Below are 25,924 nucleotides of genomic sequence, written 5' to 3'. Positions count from 1 at the left end.
GTTCAGAGAGACGGCGTGCAAACCTACAGTGGGGATTTAGGAACAGTAGGGTGTGACTTCTTCTCATCTGTTAGGATTATTTTTAATCACCAAATAGACACCATAAAGTACGGAAAGAAGGTAGAACATCAAGATGAAATTGGCCTAGTCAGAGACTAATTTCTAAAGAGGCAATATTTCCTTGCTTTCCTTCTCCGCTCCTTCTCGAGAATTGATTAGTTCTCCTCAAGGAAAGAGTAGGGTGACGTCCGTACTTGACGTGCCATTCCGATCCTGAGATATATAAACAGAGAGCGTCTTGGGAACAATGGTGTATCAACGCTGATGATAAATGATCTTGTCATCATCACACACCATTAGTACATTAATATCGCGCCAACGCTGCCCAATGAACGCTCGTCCATGCGTTATATAAGATGTACCTATGTATACATATAAATGTCATCTGTCACTAAGCTGAATTGGTTTTCAGTGTATACAAGCAACACTTCTGTTCTTCTTCTATCGCCAGAGGGTAAGTGGTTAACCGATCCTGGTTGAAAAGAAAACCTTTCATACGCTCGTACTGGTCATTAAATATTACCGAGTTTAACTGTTGTGACGATCACGCTAAGAAGCAGTTTTGTTGAGAGCTGAAAACCCGCCACCTCCAACTGTGAAAAAGGAATTAGAGCCTCAAGGTCATAGGGGTCAATAAGTTTTGTGTGTTAGGAGGATCAGGCTGGTATAACAACACTTCTACTAAAGGTGTTGTTGTGAGCAAGTTTCTAAATTTACTCCGCGATTCCATTTTTGGGAGGATTCAAAGGACACAAGTGTGTCTCGCCCCCCTCCCCACTACTGTCCTGAGGAAAACGTGACAAGGACACGGACTATTCACGATAGATGGACAGGGGGCTTCGGGAAAAGGAAAGAAAAGAAAAGAAAAAGAACTCCATAAAGAGGTGAAAAGAATGAGAAAATTCCAGGGAGGAGAATGGAAGTTAAAGTACGAAATATGAACGCGCTGTAACTTTGAACAAATACGAATAGCTAGCTTCGTCACTGGACGCTGTGGTGTATTGGGTTAATGTTAGTGTAATCTTTGTAAATGCCTCAGGCTTTTAAAGTTAGTTACCTCTCACCAAATAGGTCTATGGGGTCTCCGTTACGTCCTGATAATTGATGATTGGTCTGATGTAAACGACGCAGACCATGGCCTTTGTTGAAGGAGTGATGGATAGCCACGGTTCCGTATCGGTACTTCCCTTATCCTGGAATCTAGATCACTCGCGCCATTTGTGGCAAGTGGTAAGGCATATCATCGGTTTGAACTTTGGACGTACCCACAATGTGACCCACATCTGCACTGCAGTGAACTGTACGTGTTAGGAAAGCCATCACTGTAGCACACTCATAGGGATACCGTTACCATGGTTATGGGTGTATATCCTAGCTATATATGACACATATATCCTAACCAGCATGGCTACTTACTGTACTTATACCACAATACATGGGGCCGAAAACCAAATGATGAATAAATAAAGTGTTGTACAGTGTAAAACACACTTCTACCAAGTTCTCATCAATTCCACAAACGCAAGTAGTTTGTACTTGTATTTGAGATTTCCAGCACTTCCCCTTTGAACCTGAATGGCAGTCCAGGGTGCTTTTATGAAGAAAAAAATCCAGTCAAGTATTTGACGTCGAAATGGGACAAAGCCGATGCCGTCCAAATGCGATGCGAGGTAACTCATATGGATTTTGGAATCTCGGCCGATAAAGTCAGACCGCAAAGTTCAATGAACGTTACCCCGAAGAGCGATGCTTTCAGATTGATTTGCGATTGCTTATGAATAAGTCACAGGACAAAATAAAGATCAAGAAGTAACATATTACAGTTACAGTGATCGAATTTTTTTCAGCAAGGTAGCCCAGGTGGCAACCTGAGTCAAAAGCCAGGTTGTGCCATCAACATTTTAGGCTGCCACACTTAATTCCAAGTTATTACTTTCTTCAAATCAGTTACGTCTTCCAATTACATGTAACAAAAAAAATTACTTATTTTTTTATCTTATCAAGAAATAGATACAAAAGGTTATGCACGTAGGAGGGGGAAAGGCGGTGTTCTTAAGTTGTACACTGAGCTGGGTTTAAAATTATGTTGCGCCAAGCAAAACGTGGATGCACGTGCAGGTGTGTAAGTGGGTCTTTCAAGCACTGCAGTATAATTGTAGTAACAAGTTACCGATGATCTTGGAGACGACCTGAATCAGAAGAGAGGAAAAGTGCTCGAAAGGCAAAAGTACTGCCGAACTGCGGGATGGCGTGCTAATGGCCCATCCTCAATTGTCGACCGGGCAAGATTACCCATTGACCTTAGTACGCCCTTGAGAAGCCTAACTGCAGGCCGGACCACTCCCCAGTGGCACTAAAGCAAGAGGCGCTTGTTAGTCCGGCATCTGCTAGCCTCCACCAAACCTTCCTGCAGGGGTGCGGGGATCGTCGAAATCGGCAAAAAAAATCGTGAAATTGGCCAGAACAGTCAGTCTACGCTTAGGTTCATGTTTCCCCTACGCGGCCGGTCACCTCCTCTGGTAGCACAACTGCCCTGGTAAATTTGTCTCCCTTTAATTAATAGCCAGTATAGTCAGTCTGGTGGATACTACGCACCCGCCACTCTTGGAATCACAAATCTCCCGACTTACAAGGATTAGGAATAACCGGTTGTGATTTGAATGCACCAGCCGTTTTTGATTAGCAGAGGTTGACACCTCTCAGTGGGTGAAAGTGAAGTTTAATAGCTTTCTCTTTACACCAAATGACTATGACGAACACTGTGAATGACAACTACCTGAGACGTACAGTGCCATGAGAGCTAGCCCCAAATACTCCCTTGTACTAGCAAATTGTCCACACTTCCATTTAAGAGTGTACGTATCATCCATTCGGTATTTTCATGAAAGCAATACCAATGCACAGCAAATACTAATTGTTGTAAAAGAAATCAAAGAAAGTTCTTGATAACAGTAGATATCAATATGCGTCTGGTGGTATCTATTGATTTCAGCTGCAAAACCATGCGTAGAAGTAAAATGAAATCCTCCTATTATATTTCATTCCTCCCCTGTCGAGCTTGTCCAAGTGCATCGGCTCGCGTGCACCCAGCGGAAACTACATCAAAGACAAGATAAATTGAGTTAACTCTCCGAGACGCGGCCTTTAGAGCGGAAATTGCTTCTAACGACAGCTTTTAGGCAGTGCATGGGGTTTGTGATTTTAAACGACTGAGTTAAAAGGTTAGAAACGAAATAAGCTCTGTAGCTCACGAAAATATGCCTGTTACCAAGTTCTGTCATTCTGCGTGCCTGGCCAAAGGAAGTGTGATTTGGGAAGATGAGAAGAATTTCATTTTTTTTCAAAACTGTGCAGAGGACCTTTTTCTGTATATATATTTAATAGGCGTGCAACCTACAAAGTCGAATGCGTTTCTTTTATAGTGTGCCTACTAAGCAGAGGGTACTGCATAAGGTATGCCCCTGGAATTGAGACTTGTTGCCGTGAATACTAACCCGCACCTTGCCGCACTGTAATACACCGATACCCTTCTGACACCACAAGCAGCTTTACAGGCAAGGCGGTTGAAATAACGACTTAGTGTCTTAACTTTTTCCCGTAAGATTTTCTCTAGTCTCAACTATGGAATGGAAACGTGTACTGAATCCGGTGGCCGTGTCTTTTGTGTGCCATGGGTAACCCTTTGGCGCCATAAAAGAAAAGCAGGGACTTACAGGAAGACATCGGAGAGTCGATCAGCACCAAGGACGGGTATCTGTGTGACCTGTCATGGCCGGATGGTGCAGTCAGCCGTTTGAACGCATATCCTAGCTATATGTGAACAGAATTTTCACTTCCTACTTCAAACAGCATACGGAGAGTGGATTTAATCTTCCTACTACACACAATAACGCTAAGAATGGATGCGTGGGCTAAGGAGCTAAGTACGAATGCCCTTGGTGACACAAAGTGAACCGACAAGAAAGGTGTCCCAAAGCAAGCAAAAGGTGACTATTCAGAGGGTACCGTGTGGAAGTGAGGTGATAGTTTAGGTCAGCACATCCCGGCTGGGCCAATAAGACTGGCGCCAGCCGTTCGTGAGTCTACTTTGATCTGTGCTGTCCACTTTTCTATAGTCTTCAGGTGGAATAGAAATGATGCAGTAACTAGTAAGTCTTTGTATGGAGTGGTCCCGACCTTTCACAAACTTGTTGTGGTCAGGCAAACCGAGACCAACTTTTCTCTCATGGTACAAAACCATTGCTAAGTGCTACAAGACATTACCGTCTATCCGGAAAACTGGATTCTTTTTCTTAAGACTTCTTAAAGAAAGTAACAACTTATCTATTAGATGTAGAGCTCACCAGTGAATGACTACTTAGATGGTGATTGTACTTTTTAATCACGATTTTTAATGTGTAATGATTTTATACATGTACATTGTACTATTTTCTAAAGGTGACACATCTTCATACCCATTTGTTGCCTACTTTTTTACAGAGTGAAGTTTGTACTTGTAATTTAGACATCTCTTGTATCACTGCACTTGGGGCACTGGTGCAGCCCTACGAGGTTCATAGATGACTCAATGAATTTTGGAGACAAATTTTCATACATTTTGTTGTCTGGTCATACTTTTACACATTACGCAATGTCTTATTTATAAAAAATAACAAAACCGTACCACAGTCAACGAACCCTGCAGTGCTGCACCGGTGCCCCGATTGCAGTGAGATACCACCTTAAGGATAAGACCCAAACTGCCAATTGGAGCTAATTCCTACTTTTCAAAAGTGTCTTTTTTTTGTCAGTCCAGATTCATAGTCTTCATCTTCTCTATTGTTCTTAGCAATCATTCCCTTTAAGAGATTTAACATCTTAATACATCCTTCAAGCTTGCAGTGACAAGTGCCAAAGTACAAACTCTAAAAATAACATTACTACTTATACAAATCCTAACTCTTGTACAGTAGACTGTCTCCATTGCTCCATTACATCATTTTCTGCTAGCAATCAAGAACTCAACCATCTTGTATCATTACAGTTATCTTGTAACTATCAACATTTACTGTGGCCATAATCATATTTACTACTTATGTCTTTGATAGAACATATCTGACAACATATCTGACAGAAACAGTCTCTTACATGTACATGATTATCTTATAACACAATATGAACTGTATGTACAACCATTGCCTTTGAGATGCAGTGATTGGGCAAAGGGATAGTGCATGTATGATAAGAAGAGGAGGGGTCATCCACAAAGGATACATGTTTATACAGTTTGAAACAGAAACAGATAGCTTAAAATAACAGTGGAAGTAGATCTTATATAAAAGATAAGAGTTTTCCCACTGCAGCTGGGCCATCTTTATCTTGAAGGGCTTTCTTTCTCATAGGGCTATTAAAGGGCTTGTCCACATAATAAGATGGGGGAGGGGCTAATTCATAACTATACATGTATAATACACACATGTATCTATTTGAAATAGATACAGATAGTTAATACAAAAATAGCTTAAAAACAATACTGGAGGACTTACAAGTGTATATATGTTTGTCCAAAAAGAAAGGCAAAGGACTAAATTTGTTGCTGCATTTTGAGCATTACATTTCAAGTGGAACTTAGCTGACCTACTGAATATGTATTGAATACAGAACCTTATAATATTGATTGAAGACCAAAACACAATTGAAGGTGTCCATTACAAAGAAAAGTTACGACTTATGAACAGACAAATCACAACTTTACATGATTTTTTGTCATCTCAAAAATCTTATAAAGTTTTGTCCGTCAAGCGGGATGGAGTGGGTGTCTTCAGTCTGTCCTGAGCAGAGAAATTCAGTCCAACAACGAATAAAAGCCGCTGGACATGGATTTTCCTGAGAGAGGCCAGCAAATAATATACATGCATTGCAATAAAGTGCAGGCTGTTTTAGAATGCTGTTTGACATTTCAACTGTTTGAATATATATAAGGTAGATAGATACCCAGAAAGGTATTTGTTTGTTTGTTTGTTTATTTGTTTGTCTAGTCATGAGAAGCTCAAATCATTTTTATTGAGGACCCCTTCAAACTGTAAATGAAAATGACCCTAGTTGATGACACATTGTCTAAACTGTGTAAATGTCATATAGGATACATGCACCCCTCCCCATCCTGACAATAGAGGGTATAGAGTCCATATATACTGCATTTGGATGCAGCTGCCATGAATAATGCCGTGGGTTTGGCACCACCAGTGGATGTCAACGCCACAAAATAAGAAATAAATGTCCATCTGCGTCAACCGTCAGTCCTACATGTGCGTTGTCCTGAGGCATGGGTGTTCCATGGCTGCAGACATCCTCCCTGGGCTGTCTCACTGCTGGCTCTACATGTCCTTCTCTATCACCAGTTTTTCTGTACTGTACAGTTGTCCTATCACAACCTGCGGGCAGACACAAAGGCTACAAATATCAGTCACAGAAGCTACAAGCCTCTACATGTATACAATACGTCATGTAATGTGTTTTTTCCTTCTCGTGAGTATGATTATTAAGGAAAATATTGCTATCAAGAATATCATATATAAAGCTAATAAAAAATGATGGCAAAACTGTCAAAGGTCATTGTGGTTATCTATATTTTGTTAAAGACATGACTTAAGTTATTATACAGCAAACACACATATTGAAATAATTGTAAAACAAATGTTATAGCTACGTTATAGCTAGTTAGTATACATATGGTCATGTAAATGTAACACTTATTCTTAAACTTATTTTATACTCTAGCGTAGGCGATGAAACAAATATAGTATTACAGTGTCCTGACATACTACCTTGATGCACTAACAGCTGACATACTACCTTTATGTACTGACAGCTAAATCATAGATGGACTAGACAGCAGTCACACAACTGGAAGTGATATTTCCCATCTACACCAAACATTATGGCAGATTGCCATAGGCCCATGTGCTGCAGTGTAATGGTCCTGCCTAAGCTGTCTGTCACACGGATATAATCACCAGACTGATGTACATGTATGTACATGTCTGATGTCACTTGTACTCAGCAGTGGTATCTGCATGTCATCTGGCCTAATCATGAATATGGTAATTACAGTTCATGTGCTTTCAATGCCTACTATGCATGCAAGTGAAGACCTAATGGCATACCGTACAGCATTGACTTGTGGATTAGCTGAATCTAATCCTTCATCATAACCATTGACTTTCATTTGTTGCATTCTACTTTTGCCATCTCCGGTACAAGTTGTAGAGGCTGCATAAAATTCCCCTTCATGTCTCGTATTGACTTTCATGCCTTATCCGTGAGTCCACCTTGCTTAAGAAGCCAATCCATTTCCCTACACATTGATACATAGCAACTGTCATCTTGTCTCTATCCAGGACTTGAAATGGTGTTCTTTAAAGCACCTTCAGGCAATGGAAGCAAATGAAGATATAAATCTCCAACTCTGCCGAGGGATGTTTCATCAAAGTACTTTAGGGTGGACAGACAGTCAGGATGACTTCAGGATGACTTCCATTCATGAAAGGTAGATTGATACAGATGATACTTCCTTACATTGAGACCAGGTAATCAAACTGTGAATGGGTTGGGGAGGGGGAGCAACGATGTTCCTGACTATTTCTGGAACACCCCATTGACTGGCCAAAGTCAGCAGGGTTCAAAATTCATTTTTGGGATTAGGTGCACTAGTGCACCCAGCTTAAAAAGTTGGGTGCACTAAGAAATGTTGGGGTGCACCACTTAAATTTAAGTAATAACCTAATCATAAAACTTAGTTACAAGCTATCAAATTCTTAAACAAGTACCATGACAGACATTTTTATTATCTTTTTAACACTTAGATGTCAGGAATGATGTACACTAGTATACTTTGATATCTTTACATACATAAATGTAAGAAAATATCTGGGTGCACCCTGTGCACCCACAGAAAATAATTGGGTGCAAATCTCCAATTTTGGGTGCACCTGGGTGTACATGCACCCAGTATTTGGAGCCCTGGTCAGTATTGTAATCAATAACGAGGCTGCAAAGTCAAAGGCTAAGCCAAGAGAGGCTGAATAATAGATAGGCAATCAGTATCTTCTGCTATAACATGACCATGGTGGAATTTTTCCTGACAAATCCTAATCTTGAAACATTTAGGCTTTGCCAAATAATATGCACATATACCAGTAGGTGGTGAAAGGCCAGACCCTATACATCAACCCACATAATCCCACCGGCCGCCATAATGTAATAGAGGCCATCTAAAGATTGTCTTGAACACCTCAATATCTGAAGTATATATACCTCAGGATTATTGATACTTCATTAGTATATTTCTTTAAATCAATTTAAATTCATGTATTTTTCTCATGTGGTGGTATTATATATGGCATCCACTGGAAATATGAGAGTTAAAGGCATACTACGGGATTTTTGAACAAAACAAAAAGTAGCTTTTCCTACTTTTTCTTTACATTGTTAGCTCAATCAACCCTATAGCATTGCATACCAATATTCATGGAGAGATGCTGCGACATCAATGCACCACATTATGATGTATAAAAATTGTGATCTTCCAAGAAACAGATGGGCACAGGCTGGTTGCTGCCTCTGTGTGTTGTTGTTTCTTGCTTATCAGCCTGGCTTCCCAGTGGGGGGCCAGTTGACAGTTCCTCTGAGTACAGTAGACTAGCTTTCTGTACAAGGTTTTTTCAACCTTGGTTTCTTGCAGTTTTGAAGGGAATATGACCTCAGCTTGTTGATATCCTACAAAATAGACTAATAAGTTCATGATTATATGCTATTTTAGAATGATTAGATATAGGTGTTTCCAAAGAAGATCTCCATTGTGTTCTTTATCTGCAGTCTGCCATGCATGTGCTAACTGATTACCCCACCCCGGGGGGGACCTACCGGTGGCAAGCAAGACCTGGAGGGTCTAACTTGGGGGGACACAAGGTTACAGGGTGCCTAGAGCGGAATGTTTGTAGGCTAATCCTTTACGTTGCAAACATGAAATAATGACACAAAAGTGTCAAAAAGTGACAAAAAGTAGTAGTAAATCTGATATTTCTTAATTCTAGAATATTTCAAATTTGAGCGCAAAAAACTGCGTAGTATGCCTTTAATGTTACAGGGAGAAGGTCAAAAGGTGGGATTCTCTGAACACAGGATAGGTATAATTTCTGATCATATAATTATTGTAGAAAAGTGCTGAGCTGTCTTAAATGTGTGCTTTATAATATAGACTGTAATATAAATTAAGGTAAACTTTCTTTTGTGTTCAGAATTCATATTGACACATCATGTAGTGGAGTGTGTCTACAGGTAGGCCTATAATATACAAGGTCAATATTTGGACATAATGGTATTACTGCTGACTTATTCAACGACCAAATCTGTACATTGGTAATCATACAGCAGTGATATGACTAACTTGTTTTCCTTCTTCTTCTTTTTCTACAGTACCATACAGGTGTGATATACATGTAATGTGATGCCATATATGATATTCTAGATCACATTTTAAATTTCAAATTATTGAATTTAACATTAATGATTTTATTCAATGTTCCACTTTTTTAGTGTATTTTAAAATGTTACACATGTATGTCTATGTATTAATGTGTGGGTCACAAAACCAACCTATGTACCACTGCCTGCGACCCACCTGCAATTCTATTAAAGCAAATCAAAATGTTGAGCTATGTGTGGTGAACTTCAGAAAATGCACAGGAACTTCTAGTCAGGTGCTTATCACCGTGAGACACGCCAGCTGACAGGGTTGTTAAGTGTAAGTGGCGGCTGCACTGCCCAGACCAGAGCAATCACCAGCTACCAGTACTACATTCATGGCCAAGTGCACCATCCATCAGTCTAGGGGAAGTCGTTAGGTATTCTGTGCAGACTGGCGAGATCTGGCCATGGTATTATACATCCTTTGTGCTCCACTGTGGAGGCTTTAAACTGTGCAGCCCTCTGACCTCGTAAAAGGGCGCCAACTCCAGAAGACTGAATCACAGATTTTTACCACAATGGTGGAACGGAACAGAGTAATCCCTAACCTGTCAGGTATTCACTGAAGGTGTTAGCCCTCTGTGAATGAGGGGGTGGGGAAATCCATCTGGCTTCTGACATTATTCTCATCTAAAAAAATCACATACACTGACATTACTTTTAAAGCTAGCTTGAAAGTTCAACCATGTTCTACTCTGAGGAAGGATTAAATTAAGCGAGTTTAATTTCCAACTAGAGTTTGGCAACTGTAAAATGCCATACCTTCATGAAATATTTGTAGTTTTTGTAGATTTAATGTTAATGACATAGACATCTACATAATCAATGCAAAGGACAAACAACTTACTCATCATTTTGCAACATTTATATTTATAATGAAAATCAGTTCCTTATTTGCATGTTTGGTATCTGTTTATGTCCTGCCTAGGGGCTCCAAACTTATGTCACTTTTTTTGAGCACAAGAGCTATCTATCACCCCACTATCTAACCAAATATGAAACCAGTCAATCCAGCCGTTCTTGAGTTATTTGACAGATGGACAAGTGCTAACTAAAATAGAACCACCATTAATATTTCATGGAGGTAACAAGATGGAAAAAATGGACTTACCCAAATACTTGGAAAAATGACAGATCATGTTTTGTCCCAATTTTGAGTTGAAATTTTCCTTATTTTATAAAATCATCTTGCTAGAGACTTTCAAAGAATATTTCTGAAAGATTAAAGTAAAGACTGGGTCTGCTGACGGCACATACATATTGTTTTTATGGGGACGCAGGTACATACATGTAATGTTACATACACATCTATACATATATGTGCATCTGCCATGTGAAAATTGATGGGGGGAAAGTGCCATCACATGATACATATTTGTAATTCTTAGTAGTCTGTATCTCTATACATGTATACCACATTTCTAGCTCCACATAACACATTTCGTTCTTCCTGTACCCATAACCTAAGTCTTGCCTGGGGTCAGTGTACACACCAACAGTTGACATAGGAACCTGTCAGACAAGCTGACTGAACTAAGCCTGCCCAATTATCAAGGTCTTGGCCTGGCCCTTGTGCTAACCAGTATCTGTTTTCTGAATGGAAATCGAAGCCCAGATGCGTGGCCAAGGGCAAGTGCACATACTGTTAATCATGCTTCCTGTTGGGCTTCATTATTGTATTGATTACCTTTAATCCATTGTCCTGGTGGCATGTTACTGTATACTGTGTCCACAAATAGAGATAGATATAGGAAAGCTAATCACCTGGATATACACTGCTCAGGCAATGCCATATCACAAATCCTTGTCCAAATATAACTGTTTAAAGGATCAATGTTATAATGCTGCTGGCTTTGGTTACTATCAATATTCAGTCAGATGCTCAGTCAAATGAAAATGCTTAGAACGGCTTATCTGCTAACGACAAGACTCTGTTAATACAGTCTCCAGAGTCAGTAATAGAATCAACTGTTTTCATACTTGACTTTTTGATATCAGAGTGCAAACCCACACAGTACTAGCTGCCAACTGAATCTTGTATATGCTTCCTCCATGAAAAATGGAGGTATGGTTTTGGGTCTGTGTATGTTTGTGTTTGTGTGTGTCTTTTTGTTTCCAGATGATACTGTAAATGCATTTAAGTTCGCAGAGCAATTTACATTCCCGGTAGCGGGAAAATGGAGTGTTTGCAGTGGTTTTAAGTTCACGGTAGTGCCATAAACTGTAGCCACATACTATAAAAATAATGGAAAAATGTTCATGGTGGTTTTTACTTAATTTGCGGTGGCCACCGTCAAAACTGCGAACATAAAACTACCGCAAACTTTTCTGCATTTACAGTATCCAGCCATAGATTATGTTAATGTAAAGTCGCTTGCAAAATTATTTCGTTAAGGTATCATTTTATGTTTTCATGTTTACAACTACACAAGACACCAGGGAGTGAACACCTGCAGCTGGCAGATGTAGGATCCATCACAAATGTTTTTCTATGAGTACGACAACAGTAGTGAGCTCTGACGCACACAGGCATACCAGACTTCCTCCACATTTCATTCTGATAATAGAGTGACGTCCACACAATTGCACGATACTACCAACAAGAGGCTGTACATACGCCACAGAACTGTTATGCATGATGAGACTTCATCCACAAATCCCTGGCCCGAGGCTGCAGGATCTATAGCTATAAAATTCTTACAGACTTCTGACTTGAATACAGTCTTATTTCACACTACAAGACATTCCCTATCTTGAATCTAGCACTACATTCTTAAACCAAGATTTCTTAGGCTCTTTTCAAACTTCTAAAAAAAACAACAAGCTTTCAAAACAGTCATGGTACAAAAACATACAAATGGTTGTACTATGTACTGTCCAAATAACAACTGCTTTATGTACCGGTAGCAGTCGAACCATTTTATGCCCAGGTAGCCTGGAGGTTAACATCTGCTTGGAAAAACAACTTTGTATATATATATATATATGTATGCATGTATACAGGAGGAGATGTAAACCTAATCAGGATGATATCCATCTGTCCAGCATCAAAGATTACATCTGGGGGATATTTGGATTAACATACTTAAAGATACAATGTAGTTCCATAGGGACATAGGGTATGTAGTATTAGAGTCACGTTCTTGAACATGTGGGATTCTGCAAGGATTACCACTTCGTTTGGATCTCCTTTGCAAGCACGGGTTCCCAGTTTTGTCCAGCCACGTGTGAAATGGAAAAGTCAACTGTACATCATCCAAGGTTAAAACCCAAAGTACATAAAATACATGACATTGAACTTGCCCTTTCTTGACTCCATCTCTGTTGCTTTTAGTACAAATTCTTTTGAAATCCCCTGGTATCATCCAGATTAGAGACCTTCATGTTGGTAACCTTTTGAATATTTTATGGCTAAAAGCATCTATGATGGACAGTAGGATGTTAGCATTTGTGTATAATGGATGTCGAGACTACTGTAAAATATTTCACAACTTGATATCAAAGGACGTTACATGTTTCAGTCAGCCTTCTGTTGTTGTCCTCATCAGGACAGAAATGATTTTGAATCTTGGAAAGATTGGATGCACTAGTTCCCAGGAGGTATTAAAGGATATAATCCTGGATCAACAGTTTAGTAGTATTTTTACAGTTGTGCAGCAAAAATCTTTAAATATGTAATCTAAAGTAGCCTGTGTTAGGCAATCTCTCGCTGCCAGCTTATTGGGCCTTGTCACTAGAGGACTGATCAGTGGAAGGGCTGCTAGAAGCCTGATTTAGTCAGGTTAGAATCTAAAGCATATTATTAATAAAGTAGACAAAATCAATGACAAAGTATACATGAGCATGTTGTAATACTGAGCTTTGCATTAATAATTAACATCCTGTAAAGTAGTCATGCTAGAGTTACTAGGGAATATTGAAACCAATAGCATTGCATTGCATATTTGTTTCAAATTTCAGGTAAAATGTTTGTCAACTTGCAAAATATTATTTTGGGAAAATACAATTTTGAAATTTTGCTCAGCCACAATGGGAGCATATCTTAAAGGTTATGGAAAAACGTGTATCAGGCCATAGCCCATTAGCATTGGGACTGAATGTTTGTCTGCTGGACACTGCCTTCGGGCTAGTGAGGAGGTAATCTCCTCCCTCCTCTTGTGGAGGCCTCGTGGAAAAACTCATTCCCGGAAGCTGACCTTCCCGAGGCTGCTTTCTAGGGATACAGGGCTAGCGGAGGAGGACCTGGGAGCTGTCATGTCAGACAGGCAGGCGTGGGCTGAAGTAGTGCATGGACTTACCCCGTCCCCTCCGGGGGTCGACTAGTGAGTGAGTGAGTGGGACTGAATAGAAATGGGGCCAGTGTCTCCAACATGACAGGAAGTGCACAGCTGAAGTCATTACAGGAGATACTTGACTTCAGCTAATGAGGATGGATTGCCTGTTAAATGCTGTTCATAACTCCTACTGAAATGGGGCTTAATAGACATCCAGACGGAGTAACATTGTTGAAGCTCAATCTGAGAAGACACTGACGTTGTCCTTGATGTAACTGCCATGGCAACAGGGATGATGTACAAAGCATGCATCACGTGGTAGCTAACTCTTATGTGTAAGAGGACCCTACATTAGCTGGTAGTACAGGCATCATCTGTGCTTCTGTGATAGGTAAGAAAGAGTATTTATGAAGCCAGACAAATGATCTCTGCTACTCTGTAGGACTACATGTACCACCACTAATAGATGTTTTTAACTTCTGTCAGACAAAGGAAACTTCTGGAATAGTTTGGGCATGTTTTTGCCAAGTGCCTGCATTGCCGGTTTTATAAAGCAGTACTCTTAGCACAGCCGCTGGAAGGGTGCCAATGCATGTCCACAAATGTAGCACTGCAGCTAGTTGTTTACAGAGCTCAGCAGTGCACGAGACATAGGAATGTCTGTCCCACTGGCTAATTACCAAACTACTGTAGGAGAATGACATTGGCCTCTACCATGCCACTTGTATTTGGCTTGGATGTGACACTTCTTGGGGTGCCAAACTTGATCTTGCATTACTCTTGAGTAATGACTTCACATAACACATCAATTTCCAGACACAACAATGTGCCTCATTTAGAACAGGTCATCATGATTGGTCAACTTCCTGAAAATATAGGTCAGTATAAACTTGCAGTTGTAGCCTGTCGGGCTGCAGACAGTTTGGTCCAAAAATGATTAGTTTTTTTTCAACCAGCATTGCTGGTAAGATTGAAAATCTTCCACACCAATGCCACCTCTGTATGTGACGTGACTGTTGTTCCTTGAGTACTAGTATATTTACCTTTGCCAGAATGGCTAAGGTTATGTTTTGGGCTTGTGAGTCTGTGTGTGTGTCTGTGTGTCTGTGTGTGTGTTAACAGCATAACTCAAGAAGTCATGGATGAATCCCGATAATATTTGGTAGGTGGGTAGGGGTCGGGAAAACGAAGGTCAAGTTCGATAATGGGCCCCCTAGCGGCTTGCTAAGGTACTGCAGCAGAACCTCAATTTTTGATATCTCCTGCTCTGGACATGCTGTGATCATGATTTTTGAGTGGTAGATAGCCCTCGAGGCAGAGAGTAAGTGCTGTGAGTTTGGGCCCCCTAGCGGCTTTTTTGGAACTGCAGGCGCCGGTTTCCTTTCAAACTTTGGACGAGAATAACTCTACAACGTGTTGACGGATCATCATGATTTTTGGTATGTAGATAGAATGAGTGATGACTTACATAATGGTATACTAATAATGCAAATCAACAGCTAATTTGCATAATTAATGAGGAAAATTTATAAATCCACTGCATTCCATGATAGGACTTTCAAACTTGTCACATATGTAGCTGGGAAGGAGAGAAATGTCGATAGATATCAATTATGCAAATGATGGCCTCATTTGCATAATTAATGAGAAAATATGAAGATGTTGACGGATCATCATGTTCTTTGGTATGTAGGTAGCGTAAGTGAAGACAAACATAATGAGATACCAATTATGCAAATCAACAGCTAATTTGCATAATTAATGAGGATATTTTATAAATTCACTACGTTCCATGATAGGACTTTAAAACTTGTCACATATGTAGCTGAGAAAGAGAGAAATGTCAATACATTTTTATCATGCAAATGATGATCTCATTTGCAGAATTAATGAGAAAATGTGAACGTGTTGACGGATCGTCATGATTTTTGGCATGTAGATAGCCTAAGTGAAGACTTATATAATGTGATACTTATTATGCAAATTAACAGCTAATTTGCATGATTGATGAGGAAAAGTTTATAAATCCACTGCATTCCATTATAGTACTTTCATCAAAGTTGTCACATATGTAACTGAGAAAGAGGGAAGAGAGTAAGGGGTGTATTTAAAGACTTTGAAAGAGAATAAGTCAAGAATGGATCAAAGGATTTTTGGTATGCTGATAGCTTAAGTTATGCTTGATACAATTTGATATCAATTAATTGTAACTTGGGATCTAATTTGCATAATCAATGCCGACATTTTATAAACCAACTCCAAGCATATAATTATGAAGAAAATGAAATGAGTAACGCATTTGTCTACAGACATCATTCTACATAACAAACCTGGTTTATTTGGCAAAGGTATGTGTTCGTGGAACTCTAGTTCATCATTGCTCGAAGAGCGGCCATGTTGTATTAAAGCTCTACATTGTGAAAGTCTCCGAGGGGCCCCTGTGATATTCTTGCCTGTTCAACTGATGTGAAGGCAGCAAACTTTTTTAGGAAGTCCATTCCTGGTGTTAAACTTCATATTTTTCCTTTACCTGCAAAGGTAGACCTCAGATATTCTAGCCTGGATACTTCAAGCCATGCAGCCGGTGTTACAGGTGTTCAGGCCAAACTGACTTAATTCTATGGATGACATCCGCACGCGCATTGATTGAATGGCAATGTCAAGTTCAACATGACTGAAATGGCAATGATTGTCTCTTACAGTCTTACCGAATACAGGGCTCGAAATTCATTTTTGGGACTAGGTGCACTGGTGCACTCAGCTTAAAAAATTGGGTTGCACCAAAAAAGTTTTGGGTGCACCACTTAAATTCAAGTTATAACCTAATGATAAAACTTAGATACAATCTATCAAATTCTTGAACAAGTACCATGACAGACATCTTATTATCTTTCTAACACTTAGATGTCAAGAATATGATGTATAATTGTATACTTTGATATCTTTACATACATAAACCTAAGAAAATATTTGGGTGGACCCTGTGCACCCACAGAAAATCATTGGGTGCACAGCTCCAATTTTGGGTGCACCTGGGTGCACATGCACCCAGTATTTTGAGCCCTGGAATATAAACATAAGATAAACCAAGCCTGAGAAAGAATGGTCTGGATGTTTAGTCCTGTGGTTTAGCAGCATGTTTTGCTGGATTTTTCTCTCTTTTTTTTCGCCCTTGCGCATTAGTTTAAGGAGCTCAAGAGGATGTCATCCATAAAATTAAGCCAGCATGGCCTCATCTAAAAAATGCTGTAGCAGGAAAAATGTCGAACGTATTTGATGCTGAATTAAATTATCTGTTTCTTTCCTCTCGTTAATTCTAATTCTTAAATATAATGATATCACTTATTGTATTCTATTATATTTCTAACCAACCAATGGTAAGAAAACAGGCTAATGGTATTTAAGAAAACATAGCTAACAGGCTAACATCTCACCAATGCCATGTCTAGTTGCTCCTGAACCCAGCTGGTGACTTTCCAAACCAAACTTCACCATCTGGATGTGTTTCTGGTATAGCTTAATGTCCCTTATAGTAATATCTGCCTTAAGACTCAAGCTTATTGTAATGATAAACAATCCGGGTTATCGGTTCAGCTCAAGCTATATTTGTTGCTAGGTTTCATAGCAAAATGAGAGCAAAGCAAATCTAATTTCAGCTACAGTTGATATCATGAGCAAACTTATCATGTAAGGAGGGCACTCAGTGACTTGACCCTAGAAGAATTCCAGTGTTTTCATACATTTATCCAAGACTGTGTAGGTCATAGTAATCATATAGGAAATAGAAAATAGAAGAAATTTATAGGAAATTGGCCAGAAGAAATTTTAAGAAGAATTGTCTTGGTACACAAATGCAAACTCTTAATTTTTTACAGTGTTGCAAAAAATGAATTTAAGCAGATATGTACGAGGGTGCTTCAAAAAGTAATGTCACTAGTTTTGTAACAGGCTCATTTTTTCCTCGAATGAGATGAAATTTGGCACAAAGGTAATGACATATATCCTCTTGAGATTAAAATATCTCAATTTGTTGTTCAAATTTTTATGAGCAACTGAGTTGATTTCTAGATAACCATACCCCTGGAAGTTTGTCAGAAGATCAGTTCCTCTAGACCTGACCCTCTTTTAACTACTGTAGGAAGCCGAAATTTTGCCCATATGATAACACATGTCTTTATAGGTCACATGCCAATTTTCATTTCTGAACTCCCAATGGTTCATGTTTTACAGGTGGTAGAAAGGAGCGAGTTACTATATCACAGGCAGTTTGATTAATAGCCAAATACGTGGTTTATTTATCAAAGGTTTTGTATCAACCATTTTCCATCAACCAAAAGATACGAAACTTAGCACAGTTATTGGTTGTTTCAAGACAAAGAAGTGTGCAAAGTTTGGTTTCTTTCTGTTTATTGAAAAGTCCACTACAGAAACTTTAATCAGCCCACCCCTGATTAACGACAACGATGACCAGGGACATACCTCACTTCACCCAAGGAACGAAAAAAGAAAACATGATTGGATTTCAAAGGTGAACATTGGCATGTGCATTATGAAGAAATAGAACTTAATACATGTGTAATTTCAGCTTCATACAATCGCTACAAGTGAGTCAGGGACATTATCAATTGCACATAAATTGAACCTCTAATTTCTTTCGACGGGATAAGAAGGGTGTGGTCACCTAGAACTCAAGTCGGCCACTTATAAAAATGTGAACAACAAAGTGAGATATCTCAATCTCAAAAGCAGATATTGCTTTACCTTTGTGCCAAATTTTAACTCATTCGATGAAAAAATTAGTCTGTTATAAAGCTAGTGACATTACTTTTTGAAGCGCCCTCGTAGCAATCATGATTCATACTCTTACAACAATTTTTAGTATTTTTAGCTGTTTTCCAAGAGTTTTGTGTTGTATAGTACTTAGAGGAAGAAAAAAAACAGTAACTATATTGTGAAAATGATAATCATACAAGTGAGAGGATTATAACACCCTTCATGAGTCTTCTGAGTGCTTTACTTTCTACTAAAAATTGTAAATAGTATGAACAACAATGACATTGAAAAATAGTTTGGTTTGACTTTTCATTCCAATGAACACAAAGATAACACTTTCATCTGCATTGTTTACATGTGTGAGATAGCACAATAATGTATCATGCCAGTTAGTAGATGTAAGCTAACACGTACTTTTGCCTAACTATATATATATATATATAGTGTTAACCATTGAAGTATCTGTACTGCAGTTCAAATACAACCTGATAGGAAGAGCTCTTGTGTGGTTGAGTATCCCGACTAACTGGTCTCTGCCTAACCATTCTTCTGTAAATGTCTGTTCTGTGGCATTGGATTTATTTTGCAGAGGGGGGTTGGGGGTGGGCGTGGCGGGTTTAGGATGTTTTTGCAGTTTGTATTTGAAGTTCTAAAATTCAACATATTAATACAGTTGAATTACAAAACATACATTTGTGGTGTAATGGTTTTGCAGTAATCTGTCGCAGAAAAAAAGTAAAAATAAGCCATCACAAAAGTTTTACTGCAGTAGTACATGTAGTAGCAGGGTTGTAGCCAGCCTGAAATCATTTTCTGTCCCCTCGATTTGGGAATCCTATCGAGCAACAAAGGCATGTTTCTAGAGGGGTCCAGGGTCCCAGCACATTTTGAAATCTTGACTCTCTGAAACGCTTTTTCCTGCATTTTGAGGTGTAACTTTTGCTGTTAGACTAAGCTGTTCAGTGGCATCTGTTTTGGTGAAAAGTTACACAAGGGTTTCAGTTTTTTTTTACATCTTTTAATACATATCAATTGTTGTCTGTTACAGAAGATGGAATGGGGAAAGTTTGTTTCTGTCCACAGCTGCAAAATCTGTCAAAGGATGGAAGGACGGGTGTTGGCTACAACCCCGTGAAGCATTATGTGAACTTACCAGGGAAGGAGGGTTGCTATTCAGCCTAACTAACCAATCTGTTAAATGAAACTTCAGAAAAACAAAATAAAATTGAGTGAGGTGTATCTCTTAAAGAAAGGGAGCAAACATTTCACTTTTGTTTACAGATAGAGACTAGTAAATGTCACTTCAGATAACTTAATTGGCTTTATTCAAATTTCTGCTGTTGTCACTAGTGTATTCTTTATTGTGTTGACTAAAGGTATTTTGGAAACATTGTATTTTAATAAATATTGCGGTAAGTACTTTGCATGATGAATTATTATCACCGAGCTGGATAACAATAGAGAATGGTATTAAAACTTACCTGTCTCTTTATTACTTGTAAGCTTTCCTCTGCTTGCTGGATTAGGTCCTGTATTTTCACTGGATCTGTTTCATCTTTGTTAGCTCTGAAGCCGTCTCTAGTTCTTCTCACGGCATACATCCTACATGGAGAAAACATAACAGTCTGCATAATTTGGTACACTTGGTGCATTTAATACAGTACAGGTTTACTGTGCATGAAGATTTTCAAACAATGAGATGAAAATTAGATCATTTTGTGCTTGAATGGAAATTTTGCCACACTGACAGACAGTGGATGTTTTCATGCAAGTAAAGACTACTTTGCATGGATTTGTTTTACATTTTCATTAATTGATATGGCAATAAATGATTAGTCCAGGTTTGGACCTGATTCAGTATGTGAGAGCTTGTGAATGGATGATACTCAAAACAATGGTCCATTTCGCAACAAAAAAATGTAAAACTTGGTAGAAATGACTATAGACTCTACTTTGCTAATATTATTTTCCTCGACTGGAGGGCCCCGAAACGTGTAAATGCCTGATCAGATGATGTGTTCATCTTCCAAAAGCTCCAACATCCTGTCCACCAAATTTTTTCAGGTCCCGTTTTTCTGGACCAGTCCAATAAGAAAAACTCCTATTAGTCCTATTCCTACATGATTAAACTGTATATGAACACTGTTGACGGCCCTCTAACTGGTCAACCACGTTAGATACGTGTGTCCAGACATGTTTTGCAATTGTCTATGACCCAGGAGCCTTCACACTTCATCACACTGCACAAGTGCAGTTGGAAATATAACCCCCCTTATTTCCTTTGGCCCATGCCAATAGCCTGGATGACAGTGCAAAAAAGTGTGCATGTCTTTGGAATGACTGACAACCCTTGGACAACAACAATAAACTGCTATGTGTCCCAGCCTATAGCCAGCTGAGTACAATCAGAGTTCAAAGCAGTGTAATAGTTAACTTACAGGCTGTACAAGCTGAGTCAGTGAGTGTTATAATTTTTACGTAGTTACATAAATTGCATTATCATTGTGATATGAAAATTCGTCAGCACAGTGGGCATAATCAAAATCAGATCATATACTCATATCTTAATGAGACCAGCATTTCCAGCACAAGGAAATCCATTAAAATTCAACGATATAACCGATGAAACAATGAATAATAAAACATCCATCTTCTTACACAACAAAAAAATCCCCGTAACAACTAGCTACGTATCAGCAGGAGAAACGCAACCGTACACAGGTTAACACTGTAACAGGAAAACATACTACACTGTTTTTCGATATCGGCTATATCTATGACATCTCATAGACAAATATATCTCACAGTGAGTACCCACCTGAAGTTGTAACCAGAGAAATTCTTGCTTTCCCGAAGGATCTTTTTGTACAGGGAAAGGACAACACTCCGCGTGCTCGCCGCCATTTTGTAACCTTTCACCTATGCCCCCAACTGTGTTAACTTCAGTGTACTACTTCAGTGCCTAACATAATGTCTGTGGCTAATCGGCATATCGCGTACAAGAGTTACAAAATTTACGTAAAAAATATAAATAATCATTCCAGTTGGCAAGAAATAAACTTAGTTAATTCTAAATCACAACAATCCTGATAAAATTATTATAGTTTGTACAATTTTTATCAGGCATGTGTTTTTGCTGCAAGAGCACTCTCAATCCGGACAAAATGGCTGCCTCCATGTGATGAGAGTCGTTGTGTAAGATGTAATCTAAGATTTGTCGCTGACAGCTTCTTAAACAGCTTTCCACGACCACGGAAGCGGTCACATAATGGGAAAAGTATCAGGTTATTTGTTTGAACTGCTTTTCTTGACTGTGAGTAAGTGACATTTTTAGAAGGACTATTTCTGGTCTGAGCGAGCGCGAGCTACTGTCAACCAAATCCAACATGGCGGCATATCAGACGACTTTTTATTTCACACGCCGAATCATGCATCTAGGATGTAGACAAGCGCCTTGCTCTGTCAGGCTGTCTAGAACAAACTTCAGCTCTCAAGCTACGAGTCCAAATAAACTAGACAACGATGCTGTGCAAGTCTTAGGAAACAGATATGAGAGAGATGAGTGGACCAATGTTACTCCACAAATCTTGTCCAAAGTTGGTAGGAACCTTCACAACCAACAATATCACCCACTCAACCTTATCAAACAAAGGATACACAATCACATCTATGCCAGGTACACTCATCGCGGTAACCCGCTATTCTCTGTCTACGACTATCTCAGTCCTGCGACCACCACGGAGCAGAGCTTCGATAGCGTGTTGATTCCGAAGGATCACGTGACACGAAGGAAGCAGGATAACTACTACATCAACAGTGACCAACTGTTGAGACCGCACACATCCTCACATCAGCGGGACTTGGTGAAGTCTGGGCTAGACGCGTTCTTGGTGACCGGAGACGTCTACCGAAGAGACGACATCGATAGAAGCCACTACCCAGTGTTTCATCAGATGGAAGGGGTTAGACTCTTTACTAAACATACGGTGAGTGCCCTCAAAATCAAAAGCTTTAACAATATCTTAAACAAGGAAAGGAACAAGAGGAGTTTCTATTCTAATTGTTGTGGAAGGCATGGTGGCATATCAGACGACTTTTTATTTCACACGCCGTGTGAAATAAAAAACGAGAGATCATTTATTATACGACCGCGTGGCGCGTTGGTACACCTGATCCCTCGATCTCGGAAGTTGAGCAACGCGCGGTCCGGACAGTACTTGGATGGGAGTCCGATCCCCCAACCAAGGACGTCCAGATTGCTGTAGCCTTACAAAGCTTTCCATGAAATCGTCTTCCGGGAGGGACGTAAAACGGGGGTCCTGTGCTCAAGGAGGTGCCTCGGCCACGTTAAACAGCCTCATTACCCACACTTTGGATACCTACTGGCTGCAAAATACACCCGATATTATCATCATTATTAGTATTATTATTATTATTAAAATACAAGATATTGTAACTCATATAGGCTCAAGGCTACAAAAGGCTCATCAGATATTTCAGTGTGAAACAGAATAAAGCTCATGATTATATAGAGTAGAGTAGAGATCTTCAGTTAGGCAGGAGTCTCGTTCCAGATGAAACCGCTCCTCTTGAACTCTTTATTTCTTTTCCGTCAGCATACAGTCAGAATTGGTTTGTGTGGTTCGTCCAGGGCTTTATAGTTAAACATGACAGGATGATTCTCCATGGCCCTATAGCTATCTAGCCTCGCCTTAAGTTAAAGCTGATAACTGTTGGTGCTGTGACCACTTCTTCTGGCATGGCACTACTCTGTTGCTAAAGAAGCCATGCCTTTTGCTGGTGTTTGATATTGGCCTTGTTACTAGTGAATCTGACTTTTCCATCCTGCTGTTACACACTATTGACTCCCTGTGATCTTTTTCTTCAGCTGTTTGAGGGAGTGAAAGGAGGCCACATGCTGGAGCTGTTTGAGGAAGGTCGGAGGGTTCCGGAGAAACAGGAGAATCACACACTGGAGGCTGCCAAACTGGTGGAGCATGATCTCAAACAGACTCTGGTTGCTCTCGTAAAAAGCCTTTTTGGAGAAGGTACATTTGACATAGATGTATAGACCTATAGTGTTGTATATAATGTTGTACATTGTGTATTTTAACATTTCTTTGGTGACTTATACTAAGTTATAGGCCAGACAACAAGAAAGGGTGAGAGATCAAAAAAGTAAATGAGATGGGACAATGTTGATAACATGATATTTGAAGTTCATAAAGCCAAAAATAATAGGAGGGCAGAAGCATAATATTTATTCACTGCTGTCCCCTCGTCATGTTGACTTCAATCTTCTATATGTTCAAAAGACTGAAGTAAAGCAATTAAACCATTTGATCTGTATCTGTTTCAGACTTGCAAACTAGATGGGTGGACTGCTACTTTCCCTTCACCCACCCATCATTTGAACTGGAGATTTGGTATGGTGGGGAATGGCTGGAGGTGCTGGGCTGTGGAGTCATGGAACAAGAATTACTGAGGAGAGGTCTGATGTTTCTAATACATCAGCTATTGTCATTTCAAAAATAAAACATACTTGTAGTGGTGTCTGTTATTGTTCATAGGGATTTTTTAATGGGCAGCAAAATGTTGGCAGAAGGCAGGAGTGATATCAGCACCTAGGACAGGGATGGTAAGTTGTCAAATCAGCACCCTGGACAGGGAATTATTTTGTCCAATCAGCCTGCAGCATAAGATGACATTTTCACTGACCAATAAGAGCACTGGGCTTAGGTAGTGTTGTCCAATCAATTGGAATCCTGTCTGGAAGGGGAGTGGCCTATTCAGCACCAAGGACAGGTCCCATGTTGTTGACAAATCACTGCCAGTATAGCACTGTGCTATGCTTGAAGATGGATTGGCTGCTCCATCTACATGTACTTGAAGAGGGAAAAATGGATGATATGTCTTTGGGGCACTTCTTTTTGCATCAGCAGGGAGCAATTGAACTTAATTGATCCATGTCAAAGAAGTAGGTACATGTAGGTGACTGCTGTTGACAGAACAAAGTGAAATTTTGAGCTTTGCCCTTGTTCTTCCAGCTGGTGCTTCAGACAAGGTTGGCTGGGCCTTTGGGCTGGGACTGGAGAGGCTGGCCATGATCCTGTACGGGATTCCTGATATCCGCCTCTTCTGGAGCGACGACCACGGCTTCCTCTCACAGTTCAGGGTCAACGATGTCAACCAGCCTGTTAAGTTTCAGGTACAGCCTTTCTGGTTATGCTTCTAATGTTCTGTTTGCTTCTTGTGCATAGGAAAAATTTAAGGAATTATCAGAAGGAAGCTCATCTGTTTTGGTAGTAAGTAATCACAGTACAATGCTAAACTTTCTTCCAACTCAAAGGTATATACGGATCAAATTTTCAATGACCACTGTCACCTTGTTCAAGATCAGTATTGATCAGTATCCTTCATGAGGAAGGGGACAGTGGTTGTTGAAAATTTGATCCGTGTATACCCTTGTGTTGGAAAACGTTTAGCATTATTCATACAAAATTCAAGGAATGTTTGAGATGAACTTATGTTGCATACTTTCCTTTCTGTGTAGCCTTTCCAAAAGTATGAGCCAATTGTACGGGACATATCTTTCTGGATTCCGCCCGGGTTTGAACGTGCAGACTTCTTGGACCTTGTCCGCACTGTGGGAGCAGATGTCATAGAAGAAGTTTCTCTGTATGATGAGTTCGTTCACCCCAAAACAAAGAAGACAAGCAATTCATACAGGATCAAATACTTCCAGCTGGAAAGGCTGCTCACAAACGAGGAGGTCAGCAATATACATAAGAAAATCCAGGATGCTGCAGTACAACAGCTTGGTGTTGAGGGGCGCTTTTAACACAATGTCATGGCTACACAATGCTTTGATGGAAAGTAATTGGAGGTCGTAGGAGTACAAACAAAAATGTTTTGTTTTAAGAAGGATATTCATTCAAGGTATAGTTTGTTGGGTATTTCAAACTTGAAAGAATTTAACCACAGATAGCTGACCAAATCATCCATTGCTGCAGTTTGATTTTCTGCTTTAAATAGGAGCTGCTGAATACAATGCAGGGTGCAATAGCTGTAATGACACTTGACAGATCTGTAAGATGTAAACAAATGTTGCCATTTTTTAATATCTTTGATATGGTTCAAGATTTCAAATCAGATGTACTCAATGACCAACAAAAATATCCTACTGGTTTTTGACAATTTATGATATTGACAGTAGAGGTAGGGGTATCATCAATGGATACTGTTGATGATTTCCAAAGCGTACAATGTTTCATAGTAAAATCAACAAATGTTCCAAACATACTGAAGTA

At 39.6% G+C, this 25,924-nt stretch overlaps 2 protein-coding genes across 2 annotated transcripts; one reads left to right on the top strand and one right to left on the bottom strand.

Annotated features, from left to right (window-relative positions):
• Positions 1-4,460: 4,460 nt before the first annotated feature.
• On the bottom strand, positions 4,461-21,584 carry LOC118417994 (LYR motif-containing protein 4-like). Its single transcript, XM_035823783.1, has 3 exons — positions 21,433-21,584; positions 20,096-20,216; positions 4,461-6,473 (listed from the first exon to the last, which is right to left on the bottom strand). The coding sequence occupies exons 1-3, from the start codon at positions 21,516-21,518 to the stop codon at positions 6,417-6,419; spliced, it is 264 nt and encodes an 87-aa protein (XP_035679676.1). The 5' UTR covers positions 21,519-21,584; the 3' UTR covers positions 4,461-6,416.
• Positions 21,585-21,980: 396 nt separating this feature from the next.
• LOC118418038 (phenylalanine--tRNA ligase, mitochondrial-like) lies at positions 21,981-25,761 on the top strand. Its single transcript, XM_035823833.1, has 5 exons — positions 21,981-22,600; positions 23,503-23,662; positions 23,974-24,105; positions 24,662-24,822; positions 25,168-25,761. Exons 1-5 carry the CDS (start codon positions 22,001-22,003, stop codon positions 25,453-25,455), a joined length of 1,341 nt encoding a protein of 446 aa, XP_035679726.1. The 5' UTR covers positions 21,981-22,000; the 3' UTR covers positions 25,456-25,761.
• Positions 25,762-25,924: the final 163 nt, after the last annotated feature.

The sequence above is a fragment of the Branchiostoma floridae genome, chromosome 6 (assembly GCF_000003815.2).
Source record: "Branchiostoma floridae strain S238N-H82 chromosome 6, Bfl_VNyyK, whole genome shotgun sequence".
Taxonomy (NCBI): domain Eukaryota; kingdom Metazoa; phylum Chordata; class Leptocardii; order Amphioxiformes; family Branchiostomatidae; genus Branchiostoma; species Branchiostoma floridae.
The sequence above is the reverse complement of the archived record's forward strand: the minus strand, read 5'-3'. Positions and strand labels throughout refer to the sequence as shown.

What these genes read in the sequence shown, in the direction of transcription:
- LOC118417994 (XM_035823783.1), bottom strand. Translation starts at nt 21,518, where the DNA reads ATGGCGGCGAGCACGCGGAGTGTTGTCCTTTCCCTGTACAAAAAGATC. An exon ending in TTCTCTGGTTACAACTTCAG is followed by an intron (nt 20,217 to 21,432) that starts GTGGGTACTCAC and finishes TTCTCCATGTAG; the next exon opens with GATGTATGCCGTGAGAAGAA. An exon ending in TACAAGTAATAAAGAGACAG is followed by an intron (nt 6,474 to 20,095) that starts GTAAGTTTTAAT and finishes GTCTGCCCGCAG; the next exon opens with GTTGTGATAGGACAACTGTA.
- LOC118418038 (XM_035823833.1), top strand. Translation starts at nt 22,001, where the DNA reads ATGGCGGCATATCAGACGACTTTTTATTTCACACGCCGAATCATGCAT. An exon ending in AAAAAGCCTTTTTGGAGAAG is followed by an intron (nt 23,663 to 23,973) that starts GTACATTTGACA and finishes TATCTGTTTCAG; the next exon opens with ACTTGCAAACTAGATGGGTG. An exon ending in ACAAGAATTACTGAGGAGAG is followed by an intron (nt 24,106 to 24,661) that starts GTCTGATGTTTC and finishes TTGTTCTTCCAG; the next exon opens with CTGGTGCTTCAGACAAGGTT.